Below are 14,229 nucleotides of genomic sequence, written 5' to 3' on the forward strand. Positions count from 1 at the left end.
TTTCTCTGTGTATCAGTCCTGGTTGTCCTGGAACTTGCTCTGTAGACCAGGCTGGCCTCAAACTCACTGAGATCTGCTTGCCTCTGCCTCCCAAGTGCTGGGATTAAAGGCGTGCGCCACCACCACCACCACCACCACCACCCGGCCATAAAACCATATTTTAATATATGAGTCTTTCTTGAAAAAATGACTTTATTAAGCAATTCTGAAATTACTAGAATATTGCCAACCTGGCCTACAAATTATTATATAAAGAGACTGCTTAAACTTTTCAGATTTTTAAAAATTTTTGTGTGTGTGTATGTGTGTATGTGTGTATGTATGTAGAGGGGGTTTTTTCACCTATGTATGTGGGTGTGGAAGCCAGAGGTTAACATTAGGTGTCTTCCTCATTAATTTTCCACCTTACTGGGTTTTTAAATTTTATTTATTTTTATTTTATGTGCTTTGGCATGAATGTGTCAGATCCCCTGGAACTAGAGTTACAGACAGCTGTGAGCTGCCATGTGGGTGCTGGGAATTGAACCCAGGTCCTCTGGGAGAACAGCCAGTGCTCTCAACTGTTGAGCCATCTCTCCAGTGCCCCACTTTTCTGTTTTGAAACAGGATCTCTCACTGAAACTGGAACTCATCATTTCTGCTAGACTGGCTAGCTAGTGAGCCCCTGGAATCTGCCAGTCTCAACTCCATCCCCTAGAAGCTAGTAGGTGCATGCTACCACACTCAGCTTTTACATGGTTTATGGGGATCTGGACTCAGGTCCGCATGCTTACAGAGGAAACACTTTACTTACTGAGCCATCTCTCTAGCCCTTTTAGAAAAGATTATTTAATTCATTTAAATATATATCCAAGCAGAATTTTTTATTTAATAAATACTTAGCAACTGTTGTGCAGTGTATGATGAATGTTTTTATTTCCAGAAAATGAGCTGTTTTAAATATAATTTTCTAGAAATTAACTCCAAATCCAATAAATTCTTCGCAGAATTAATTTAGCCTTTATTTTTCTATCATTCATCTTAATACCTTAAATTACAAAACACTGCAGCCACATTAAAATATATGGGGAAGAGAAGGAAAAACATTATTTCACCTCAAACTCCTATTTTTATGTAGTTATTAGGGTACTCTCACTAGCCATAGTTGGGTTTAGACACAATTGATGAAAGAAGTTTAACTGCTAGAATCAATTTATTGCCTGTTCTTTGCTCCAAATTCAGTATTCAGTTCTATACTATCTTTAACTGGTTTTTTGTTTTGTTTTGTTTTGTTTTGTTTTTTACAACTAGCAGGAGTTAAACTTTGTCATTGGAGGGCACTAAAGATACATCACAGGAGGAAGGACTTTTCCTTCTTGGTGTTGGTGTTTTGGCCAGGCAACTTCTTGGGTGCCTATTCTTGAAGTCCAGGTGAAATTAGTACCTTATAGCTCCTACAAGTTCAGGAAGTTTCTCTAATATCCAGGTTCTGAGTTAGTCCAAAGCACATAGTAGCCAATAACTTCTCCCCACCCCCACAGGGTGGTCACCTTTTGCGGGCACCTTAGAAGACAGATTTCTGATGGGTGAGGGGTGTGTGTGTGTGTGTGTGTGTGTGTGTGTGTGTGTGTGTATGTGTGTGTGTGTGTGTGCAGGGCCTCATGTATCCCAGGCTGGTCTCAAATTCTCTATTCAGTGGAAGATGACCTTCAACTTCTGATGTTTCTCCTACTTCTGAGTGCTAGGATTATAGACATATGCTACCACACTGAGATTATGCAGTGTCTGGGATTGTGCTCAGGGCTTTGTACATGCTAGACAAACACTTTATCAATGGAGCTATATCTGCCAACCTTCTGGCAGGTTTTAGTAGGTGGATTTCAGCAAGTTTGGTAGCATGTCATACAGCAGCTTCCCTACTGTTCAGTGAACTATGGGTGTTGGTCTGCATCTCAGCCCCGATCTTCTTTTACTGCTCTACCACAGTAAGTAGGGATAGTAGGTCTACTCTCCTTGCACCTACTGTTCCTTTGTTCTGCAGAGTTCTCATTGCTTCTTACCAACTAGCTACTCTTTATTTCCTTCTTTTAATTAATAATCTGAACTTGAACTTGAGATCCTTCTACCTCTGCCTCCCAAGTATTGGGATTGTAGGTATATAATACTAGGTGACCTGGCTCCAATATGCCTTATTTTTGAGACTGAGTCTCATGTAGCCCAAGCTGGCCTTCAGTTCTCTGTATAGCTGAGGATAACCTTAAACTTGTGATCTTCATGCTCCTGAGTGCTGAAATTATAGGCATGCACTACCTGGTTGGTGTGAATTTGAGAATCAGTTCCTAGCATCTAGTGTCTCCTGCATGATAGGCAAGAACTCTGCCAACTGAGGTACATCTCACCCCCTTCAGCAATTCTTTATTGTAAATATTTCCTGCTCAAATTGCTCCATGGCTTACCAATTCTGGTTAGAACCTGATTAATAGCAGTTTTTAATTTAAAAAAAGTTTTAAGTCTGCAGTCATGTATATTATTTGTTTAGTAAACCTAAATTGGTTATAATTTATATAATTTGTTATTTAAAGAGCAATTTTATGTCCATTTTTTAAATCAACTTTTTCATTTTCTTTTGTTCCATCGCTCACATCCCACCCTTGGAACTGAGGACTGAACCTATTTTCCTTTGGAAATTTCCCGCAGTTTTTTACTTTCCTGCTTTATTTTCAGCTGTGTCATCAGTGATAATTTGGACAGCACTACTCTTGATTCTTTCCTTTCCTCTGTTGCAGCCCGTTTCTCAGAAGTAATGTCCTTATTTTGGCTCATTATATTACCTACTTGGTTCCAGAGAAAAGATGTGTTGCAAATACACTTTTTCAATTCTTGATTGTTTGAGAAAATATCTCCATTCTACATTGTCAATTAATTGATAATTTATCTTGATATTAGTAGCTATTTTGAAAATCATTCACTTGAAACATTGAAAATATGCTACTCATCTCTGACTATAATAAAATTTGTATTGATTAATCATTTCTTTCCCTGTTTACTAACAACTTTTAGGACTTGGTTTTATTCTTTTGCTATTCATGTTTGAACTTTGTTTTTATTTTTATCACATTTTATTTATTTATTTACATATGCATCCCAGAACACATGTGGAAATTGGAAAACAGTGTGAAGGAATTGATTCTTCTCCCATATATATAGACCCCAGGAATTAATTGGGGTCATCAGACTTGGTAACACACCTTTGCCCACTGAGCTTTTTTGCTGTTCCTCCTAACTTTGTTTTTGTAAAGATGAGAACAAAAGTCATATAAGATCCACTTAAATTTTAAAAATCTATTGTCTCATGTCCTGGAAACTAAGAACACTATAACAAAAATGAAATATTGCAAAAACACATAAAATGTAGACTTTCAGTTCATTACTTTTCAGTTCCACAGCAAAAATAAATATTATTTATATTATGTTATAATATCAGTGTTTATATTATCATTCACTTACAGAGAACCACACTTTGAGTATAGACTTCCATCTTCAGCTAACTTAACTGTTATATCTCTGAGGATTTTCTGGGATCCTTTCCTTGCTTGCTTTTAGAATTCAGAATTTTGTCTTAAGTGGGTATACTCTAAAACATTCTTAGTTTCATTTTTCAGGAAGTATCTTTGTTTTTTTTTGTTTATTTTGAGAAATTTTTATTGAATAAAGACTTTTTTTGTAGTATCTTAAAGATATATTATCACAGTCTTTCCAAGGAATTCCTTATTTAACTATTGCTAAAAACCAAATGAATGTGTTCTTAAGTGTTACTGGTTAATCTAAATATCTTCTTATATTTTTCTCCTGTAGGGAATACAGTGAGTAACCTGATTATGATCATACCTCCAATTTTTGGTGCAATTCAGAGCATTAGAGATGGACTGGAAAAACGGTATATTGCTGCTTATTTAGCACTCACAGGTATGTAGAATACTTCATTTGAAAACAATGGTGTGCTATAATATAATCTTCCTTACTTAAGTAAACAGTCTCAAATAAACAAAAACACCAAAAGCTGTAGCATAAGAGGGATAATATCCATAATGTCCATAAGTATAATAAGAGGTCTCATATAACATCTGTCCACAGAAGAGTCTCTCTGAAAGTCTCAGGATTCGGTAAGAAGTTGGGCAACTATAGTGGAACCTGAGACCTAAGAGGATTGTTTTGAGAATGTACACCCACACCCATTTGTGTTCCTGAGTTCAAGTGCTACACTAAAGGCTTGAGTATAGCTCTGTTTGATATGCCAAAATGTTCAAAAGGAATTGCATATACCAGAGCAGTGGCAGAGAGGTTTATCTGCCTTCTGACATTGGTCTTGACAGTGGACCTGAAATTTACCCTTTGCTTGGCTCAAAACTCTGATCTGTATCTCATTGTAGTTGGGGAACTGTCCAAACTCTGTGAGGAACTGCTGGGAGGTGCATGCATGTCTGGGCCACCAGCATAGGTTCACCCATTACTGTGTCACAACAGATCGTAAGGAGATCCAGTGTCAGCTTCAGCTCCTCTTGCTGTAGTCAGAGAACTGTCATGTCTGTGGAGAGGCATCAGTCATGCACTCTATTTGGTCTACCACAACAAGTTTCTTGAGTTCCTCTGATGCTTTCCCAACACATTCTGAGTAACCTCCCTGCATCTTCTGCAGATCTATATAGCTAGGCTCCCCCATCAACCTTGGAGCCCTTATAACATTCATAACATCCCAGTCTAAGAGCACCCCTAAGTACTGAAATGTCTACAGTGGTCACAGACTTAGGAAATACAAATCTGCCTGCTTAGAATTTCTGAACAGGTTAAATGAAGAAGGATGGCATAAAGAAAGCCATACTGGCAGAGACTGAAATAATACCTAATTCTTCAATGAGAAGACAACATTTCATGCCTAAAAGCATCAAAAACAAGCAGTGTAATATGACCTCACCAAATAGACAAAATAAGTTGTCAGTGATTGTTCCCAGAAGAAAGGAAGACTCTGTCAAAAAATTTCAAAATAGTTAGATTAAGGAAGCTTAACTCAGGGGCTAGAGAGATGGTTCAGTGGTATAGAGCACTAGTTGCTCTTGCCGAGGACCTGGTTTCAGTTCCCAGCACCCACATGGTAGCTCACAACTATCCATAGCCCCAGTTTCAGAGGATCTGACACCCTCTTCTGACCTCTGCAGACACTAGGCATGTATGTGGTGCACAGACATACATACAGGTAGAACACTCATACACATAAATATATCTTAAACAATTTTTTAAAGGAAGCTTCACTAACCTTTGTAGCTGGAGTTTTCTCTCCGGGTCCCACCAAGTCCCGGCAGTCCCTTAGCCCACTTATAAAATAAATATACAGATGCTTATATTATTTAAACTGTTTCACCATTAGTTCAGGCCTATCATTGTCTAGCTCTGACTCTTATATTCAGCCCATTTCTATTAATCTATACTTTGCCACATGGCTCATGGCTTACTGGTACCTTACATCTTCCTTGTCCTGGCGGCGGCTGCAGGCAGTCTCCCCCTTCCCTTCCTGTTCCCTCAATTCTCCTCTCTGTTAGTCCCGCCTATACTTCCTGTCTGGCTACTGGCCAATCAGTGTTTTATTTATTAACACATTTGCCATACAGAACATCCCACAGCAAACCTTAGTAAAACAATTCAGAAATCTGTTGGAAAAGTTTAAAGGAAAGATGGAAATACTAATTTAAAAATCAAACAAAAATTATGGAGCTGAAAAATATAATGAATGAAATGAAAAACTACAGTAGATAGCACCAACAGTGAACCAAGCAGGAGAAAGAATGTGAATCAGACAGGTTATTTAAATATGTATAGTCAGGAGAGAAAAAAATAAAGAGGAATGAAAAAGGTTTAAGGGATTTGTAGAATAACATCAAAACAGCATTTATATGAGTTATTTGAGTTCATGAAAGAATAGAAGGAGACAAGGAGTAAAAGATAAGAAATTATAGGGGTGGAGCTATAACTCAGTTTGTGGAATGCTTGCCTAGCATGCCCCAAGGTTTAGCTTTGATCCCAGGCACTGCATAAAGCAGATATGGTGGCTCATGTCTGTCATCTCAGCAGATAGGAGGATCAAAATTTCAGGATCACCTTTGCTACGTAGCAAGTTTGAGGCCAGCCTAGGGTGTATGAGACTGTCTAAAAAAAGAAAGAAAAAAATGTATAGCAGGACTGGGCATGTAGCTTAGAGATAGAGCACTTAACTTTCATAAGACCCTGTGATCAGTCTTTAGCAACCATTGCTAAAAATAGGATGTTGAAGTCTTCCTTCTGTTACTGCATTAGGGTCTATTGGTGTATATATATATATGGTTGTTGAATTGACCCGTTTATTATTATATAATGACCATCTTTGTTTCCTTTTACAATTTTTGCACTCAAGACTATCCAGGCAAAATGAACAAAAAACCCCAGCAGATCTAAATTGTACTATAGACCAAATAAACCTAAAAGATGTTTACAGAATATTACACCCAACAGCTACAGAATACATGTGTACCTCAACAGCACATGGAACATTCTCCAGGACAGATCATATGTTGGCTCACAAAACAAATTTGAACAATTTAAGATTGGAATGATTTTAAATATCTTTCTGATAAGAATGGTGTAAAACTACAAATAACAAGAAAAACGTTAGGAACTCTACAGATATGGAAAAACTAAGATATATGCTCCTGAAAAAAATAGTGAATTAATGAAAAAAATAAAATGGAAATACAACATATGAAAAGCTGTGAGAGATAGCAAAAGCAGTTCAAAAAAGGATGTTTGTATCAAGAAGAGTGCAAGTAACCCTAACATTACATCTCAAGAAATAAAAAACAATAGACACTAAAAGTAACAGAAGGAAGGAAATAATAAAGACCAGAGCAGAAATAAATGAAATAGAGACAAATACATATGATCGGTGAAATGAAGATGATGAATTACAACTGATACAATAATACAAAGAATCACAAGGAACTTTTGTTTGTTTTTGATTTTTGTTTTGTTTTTTTTTTGCTTTTTCGAGACAGGGTTTCTTTGTCTTGCTTTGCGCCTTTCCTGGAACTCACTCTGTAGACCAGGCTGGCCTCAAACTCACAGAGATCCGCCTGCCTCTGCCTCCCGAGTGCTGGGATTAAAGGCGTGCGCCACCACCGCCCGGCTTGTTTTTGTTTTTTAAGACAGGGTTTCTCTGTGTGACTCTGGCTGTCCTGGAACACCATCTGTAGACCAGGCTGGCCTCGAACTCCGAGATCCTCCTGCCTCTACCTCCTAAGTGCTGGGGTTAAGGCATGCACCACTACTGCCAGGCCATAAGGAACAATTGTGAATAGTTATATGCCAACAAATGAGATAAAATAGAAATACACAAATTCCTGGACACACATAGCTTACCAAACATTGATAAAATGGCATCTCCAGTCATTGGGGCAAAGGAGATAAAATATTTTCATAATTGATGCTAGAGAAAATAATTGAATATTACCTTATATCGTACACAAAAATAATTTCTAAATTAATCAGAAATATAAATATAAAAACCAAAATATTATGAATGCTGAAAGAAAATGTGTGAATTTATGTCCAGCATTTTGGAAAGATTTTCTGTGATTGAAATCTAGATGTAAGGAAGGATGAATAAATTGAACTATACACCTGGCCAGGTGTAGTGGGGCACACATGTAATCTCAGCCACTTGGGAGGCTTGCCTGGATACATAGTGAGTGTGAGGTCAATCTTTAAAACTTAGACTCTGTCTCAATCTACAATTTCTTTTGGCTTGGGATGCTCCATAGTAGAACATTTGCCTACCAGGAACATAGCCCTAGCATTAATGCCTAGTACTACCAAAAGGGGGAGGGTGCTTTTTCTTTTTCTCCTTTCAATTAGCATGAAATGGAATGTATGGACTGTTGATACAATATTTATTATAAAAGTCCTACCTAGCTACAAAATTATTTTAGCCTTGCCTACAAAGCCCATTTTGGGGCCAGAAAATTGAAAATGTCTTTTATGCCTTTTCTGTACTGTAATTGTTTCCTAGATACATAAGTTGTATATAAAATACTTTATAAAGGAGCCTGAGTTAGAATCCCTTTGTTATTACTTAATAGCTGTATGCCATGTGTAAACCTTTATTGTTAGTGAATTACATGAAGGCCAGATGGTAACCAATAATGGTTCTGTAAAGATGAAAGGACCTAGAGCATATATAGTGGTCACCACACTTGGCAGCATAAAACTTCAATTCATAGAACTATTTATTGTGGCAAAGAGACTGCCCCACACTGCCACCAGTGTCTGAGATGCTCTCTTGGATTCTTAACTATATACCACAGAAAGAATTACAGAATGAGTCAGAAAGAAGCAAAGTTAGTTTATTAAATATTTACACATAGAGACTGCAGTACACTTTCTCAAGAAAGTTCTCAGAAGAATTGCATTTAGGTGTCTTTCCAGTAGTTTTGTATATATGGTATCGTGGCTCTCTAAATTACACTACTAGGTTTTATGGATCAGAGGAGTACAAGAGAGTGCTAAAGGAAGCTGACCAACTATGCACAGTAAAGCTTATCCTGAGCATCCAGTACTTTATAGAAATAATAGAGTATTGTTAATCTAGTAAATTACTTAGTGGGGAGAATTTTAGAAAAATTATACTGTGCTTGTTTTTCTTCTATGCCAAAATCCTCAATCATAGCACTAACTCAGTATTATCTGTATATTGTCGCAAGACATAAACTTTGTTTTCCTCCAAACTTAATACTTTGAAATGTGTTATTGTCTTCTGAAATCATTCTGGTCCCAAAGAATTTCTTGCTAATTCTTTTATTTGTCTGTCTTAATTTCAGTGGTAGGGATGGGATCCTGGTGTTTCCACATGACTCTGAAATATGAAATGCAGGTGAGTAATGGCAAAAGTAAGTGATTATTTCTCTCAATTTAGAGACACTTCCAATTTGAGAAAAGAATGCATAACTAAAGGATAATAAAAGAGGGGACTTGTCATCATTGAAGTTTTTCACTTCAAGTCAAAGGACTCAAATTGACCATATAAGGAAGTAGTATGGCTTTCTATGTATGTATGCCAACTCTGTGCAGACATATATAATTTTAGAACATCATTAAAGAAGACTATTACATGGAGGTGTCCTAAAAAGTCGTAAGCAGTTCACAAAAACATTATATTCTTACGTGCCTACAGTTTTTCATGTATCAGTGGCATCCATTTGAGTGGGATAGATCCTGCTTAGTTTCTATCTTTGCTGCGAAGACGTTATATATCTAGTCATTTGAACTTTTTATCATCACTAACAAGACAGGGTTTCTCTTTGTAGCCCTGGCTATCCTGAAATTCAAAACTGATTATTTTATATGCCAACTACAGAGCCAGGTTTGGTTCCCATCATTCACATGGCAGCTCACAGCCATCTGTAACTCCAGTTCTAGGGATCCAACAACCCTTTCTAAACACACACATGGTTGTATATAAGCACATGAAGGCAAGACACACAAATAAAATAAATCTTTTTTAAAAACTAAACAAAAAATTAATAAGCAATAAGATGAAGACTAGTGAGATAGTACAACAAGGAAAGGTACTTGCTGAGTCCAACTACCTGAGTTTGATCCCCATGATCACATGGTGGAAGGAGAGAACCAACTTCCAAAGATTGTCCTCTAAGTGCACATACGTGCGGGTACATGCATACCCAACAGTACCCCTCTCTCTGCTAAATAAATAAATAAATAAATAAAATAAACAAATAAATAAAATAAATGGGGCCTGGTACGATATTTTAATCAGTAAAGTATTTGCCATGCAAGTGTGAGAACCTGAGTTTGATCCCCAGAATCCACATAAAAGTGCCAAGAGTGGTAGCATATGCTTGTCATCCTAGGCAGAGACGGGCAGATTCTTTATGGCTAGCCAGTTTACCCTAATTGACAAGCTCCAGGTCAGTGAGAAACTGATTTCAAAAAACAAGATGGGGAGTGCCTGAGGAAAAACAACTAACTGTTGACTACTTGCCTCCACGAGTGTGCGCACACACACACACACACACACACACACACACACACACACACACACACACAAGCAAATGAATGCGTATTTATATTTTTGTAAATGTAGTCCTTTTAAATAAGCCACAAACATCTGGAGTCCATACCTTTATCCTGAACTACACATCTGTACTTCTCATTACCTGATAGACATTTCTACATATCTGTGTCAGGTACTTGAAACTCAGAATGCTGAAAATTGTTCTTGTCATTTTCTCTGTTTTCATCATTTCATTAAACTGTACTACTATCTCCTGAATTGTTAAGCAAGAAACTTGATAAATCCTTTATAGTTTCTTTCTCCTCACTTTTCTATAAAATTAATAACAAATCTCTATTTATTTTACTTCCTAAATACTTCCCAAATGTGCACATTTACAAACATTTCCGATTTCCTTGGCCTGGACTCTGATTACAAGGCTGCTCTCTGGGAAGAGTCAGTCAGATGTGCCACTTAGATGTCTGTCTTAGAAGGGATGGATAGATAACTTTGATGGGTCAAAAAACAACCAATTGTACAAGTAAGTTAGATGGTGATGAATATATTAAATAATTAGTAAAAGAAATTAAATGAAAATTAATATTTTGGGGGAGAGAAGCTAGGAATTGAACTCAGGTCCTGTGCATCCTAAGCAATGCATTCTACCACTGAGGCACATCCCTAGCTTAAGAGATGACAATCATAACCATTCTGAAGTTTATTTTGACATCCATAGTTATAGCTGTACAGTATTCACATCTTTGTCTCTCTACTTCATGTAGCTATTGGATGAGCTCCCCATGATTTACAGCTGCTGCATATTTGTGTACTGCATGTGAGTACTTACATTTAAAATTCAATTCAATGTGGTTTTTGGTACAATTACATTATGAAGATATGTAATGTAAAAGATAGAAATTGAGACATTAGTGAAGAGTTTAGTTTTGGGGAAGCTGCAGTAATCTCAAAACCCTAATGCCAGTTTAGGTAGTATCTTAATTTGACTTAAATACATATTTTGCCTTTTCTTGAGTGAAGAATGTGTCCAAATTGTGCCATAAAAGTTTTGGAATAGTTTCTCTATACTGTAATATGAATGGTTTTTTTTTTAATTACTGCTTTTTAAAAATATTATTTATTTTTATTTTATGTATGTAAGCATTTTGCCTGCATGTATATCTGTGTACCATGTGCATGCCTCGTATGAGAAGTTCAGAAGAGGATATTGGATCCTCTGGAAATGGAGTTATAGAGGGTTGTGAGCTACCATGTATGTGCTAGGAACTGAATCCAGGTTTTCTGCAAGAGTAGCAAGTACTCTTTTAACTGCTGAGCCAGCACCAGTTCCTTTTGTCATTGTTGTGTGTGTGTGTGTGTGTGTGTGTGTGTGTGTGTGTGTGTGTGTCCCACAGTGTACATGTTGGGGCCAGAGGACAACTTTCAGAAGTGGGTTCTCTCCTTCCACTCTGGTATACTGAGATTGAACTTAAGTCTTCAGGCTTAAACTGTAATTGCTTTTACCTGCTAAACCATCTCATTGTACCATGAACTGTCTCTTAACAAAAGCTTACCTGAAAAGTGAAGTACACTCATAGTTATTAGTTGTTTGAGAATTTCATACAATGTATTTTGATCATCTTTCCCCCTCCCTGAACTCTTTCCAGATCTAGTCCTATCTCCCTAACTACCCAATTTCATGTTTTATTTATTATTATTATTATTTTATTATTTTACCTATCAAGTCCAGTTTGTGTTGTTCACCACTCTTGGGTGTGGGGCTTTCTCTTGAGTATAATTGAAGTATCAGTGGTCACATCATTAAAGAAACCAGACTGTCTCTTTCCCAGCAGCTATCAAATGCCAGTAGCTGCTCAGCTATGGATGGGGCTTTGTGCTTACCTCTGCACTGTTTCCAAATTTCAACTAATGAGGACAGTAGGTACTGAGCTGGTTTCATACACAAGAAAGTAAAGCACAGAGAAATTTAGCAGCTTGCTCAAGGCAGTGAGCAGAGCTTCATTAATAAGCATGCCAGGCATACATTATGCAGGTTAATAATCTCTGAGGGACACTAAAATATCCCTAGAAATAGCTCATGCCAGAAAACTAGAAGGGGCAGAATCTCTCTGACCCTGATTGGTTTTTTGTTTTGTTTTGAATTGGTTTTAGGATGTTCTTTGACCATATTAAGTATGCAAAGCAGTCTAGACCTCCAACTGTTTCTAAACCTGCTTGCCTTTGTATGCTTTCATCTGTGAAGCATGTACTGGACAAGTTTTGTGATAGACTTGGAAGTAGAAAGCAAAAGAGTCAAGGTACTAACCCTCTATGGACAGGGCCAGATTAAGAAAGTAGTGATAGCCTTTCCAGTGGTGTCAACCTCCCTATAAGAACATGCCTCTTGTAAAGGAACTCCTTCATCCGTCTCCAGAAGAGGAAAAGAAGAAATACATGACAAACTGCCTAGTGCAGAGCCCCCATTCTTACATCACAGATGTGAAATGCCTAGGATACTATAAAATGACTATGATCTTTAGTTATGCACAATCTGTGTGTTTGCTACTCCACTGTCCTCTGTCAGCCTACAGGGGGAAAAACAAAGCCTACAGAGGTATGGATACTCCTTTTGGAGGAAGTAGATCGGAAAGCACCCTGATTCAAAATGAGTGGGAATAATCCAATAAATTTTGGACAAATAAGAAAAAAGTAGATGTATAAAATAAAATAAAGTTGTTGTGGTAACATTTGTGCATATGGGTGATTTGCCTGTGTGTATGAATATGCATCATGTGCATTCCTGGAGAGAACAGAGAAGGCATTGTATCCCCTGGAACTGAAATTGTAGACAGTTGTGAGCTTAACAATATCCTTTGAGAACACTTGAAATAAGTTTCTCAACTGTAGACAAAGCAAAAAGAAAACTGTAATTCATAAATGCACTACCTAACACTTCTTTCCAATTATAAAGTCATATAATTTAAAAGTAAGATCCTGCCTCACATTTGTATCATCTTCAGAGTCATAAAACCTAGAATTTAAAGGTGAAAGAGAGCTTAGAAACCTTCCATTCCAGTCTCCTTTCTTTACAGAGAAGGAGGTAAGCGTGCAGTTCAGTTTCTATGAGCAGTTAGTAATTGAGAATGCACTGCTGTCTATTCTAAAACCTAGTCCTCAAAGGTTGGGTGTTTACTGATGGCCAACTGTCCCCCATACTATCTCCTGTGCATCAGGCACTAACCTAGTAATTATCTGAAAAAATAGTAAGTGTAGATGTAACCAACCGTCTTATTAAATAAGAAACACAGAGCCAATACAGAGATGAAAGCCAAGAGGTCAGAGCAATAGCTAAGAGCTAAAAACCTTACCCTTCACTGTCGCTGTTGTCCTACCTCTCCGAATGAGACCTACTTCCTGTGTGTCTGTCTTTTTATAGTGTTTCTGTTCTGCCTTCTCATTGGTTGTAAACCCAACCACATGACCTCCTAGTCACTGCCTGTCTGTACAGACCTCCAGGTCTTCTATGGTTGGTATTGAGATTAAAGGCATGTGTCTCCATGCTGGCTGTATCCTTGAACACACAGAGATCCGCTTAGCTCTGCCTCCCAAGAGCTGGGATTAAAGGCGTGCCCCACCACCGCCCAGCTTCTGCTAAGGCTTGCTATTAGCTCTGACCCCCAGGCAACTTTATTTATTAATATACAAATAAAATCACATTTCAGTACAAATAAAATATCACCATGAGTAAGATTATATCATTGTACACAAAGAATTCACACTCCAGTTGGGGAGACACATTAGGAAAATAATTATAATAGAATGCCTTTTTCTCCTCCTCCTGCTTCAACAGACTCTCACTCTGCAGCTCAGGGCTGTCCTTCAATCCCAGCGTCCTGAATACTGGATAAAAAGCATGATACCATGCCTAGCAGTACAGTGATCTCAGTAGTTTCATTCAGAGAGAGATCATTAGTTGTAAGATACACAAATACACAAAGCTGCTAGAGTTAAAGAAACTTCCTTTTTGTGAGGACATGAGGAAACCGGGAAACCAAATAGAAAGGAGTGCAACCTTGCCTCACTAGAACTGCAAAGGAATGTCTTTGTGCCTCTGTCTTTCTTCAGTCCTTCCTCCACATGGCTTCAAGTCTTTCTATCTA

At 37.6% G+C, this 14,229-nt stretch overlaps 1 protein-coding gene across 1 annotated transcript in view; it reads left to right on the forward strand.

Moving 5' to 3' along the window:
- The window catches only part of Acer3 (alkaline ceramidase 3), a 91,112-nt gene that overhangs the window by 31,154 nt on the left and 45,729 nt on the right, over positions 1-14,229 (forward strand). The window contains exons 2-4 of the mRNA XM_052761349.1: positions 3,835-3,945; positions 8,880-8,932; positions 10,855-10,907. Coding sequence (XP_052617309.1) covers positions 3,835-3,945; positions 8,880-8,932; positions 10,855-10,907 — 217 coding nt within the window. The remainder of the gene's footprint in view (positions 1-3,834; positions 3,946-8,879; positions 8,933-10,854; positions 10,908-14,229) is intronic.

This window comes from Peromyscus californicus, unplaced genomic scaffold, assembly GCF_007827085.1.
Source record: "Peromyscus californicus insignis strain IS unplaced genomic scaffold, ASM782708v3 Scaffold_4__1_contigs__length_199733344, whole genome shotgun sequence".
NCBI lineage: Eukaryota > Metazoa > Chordata > Mammalia > Rodentia > Cricetidae > Peromyscus > Peromyscus californicus.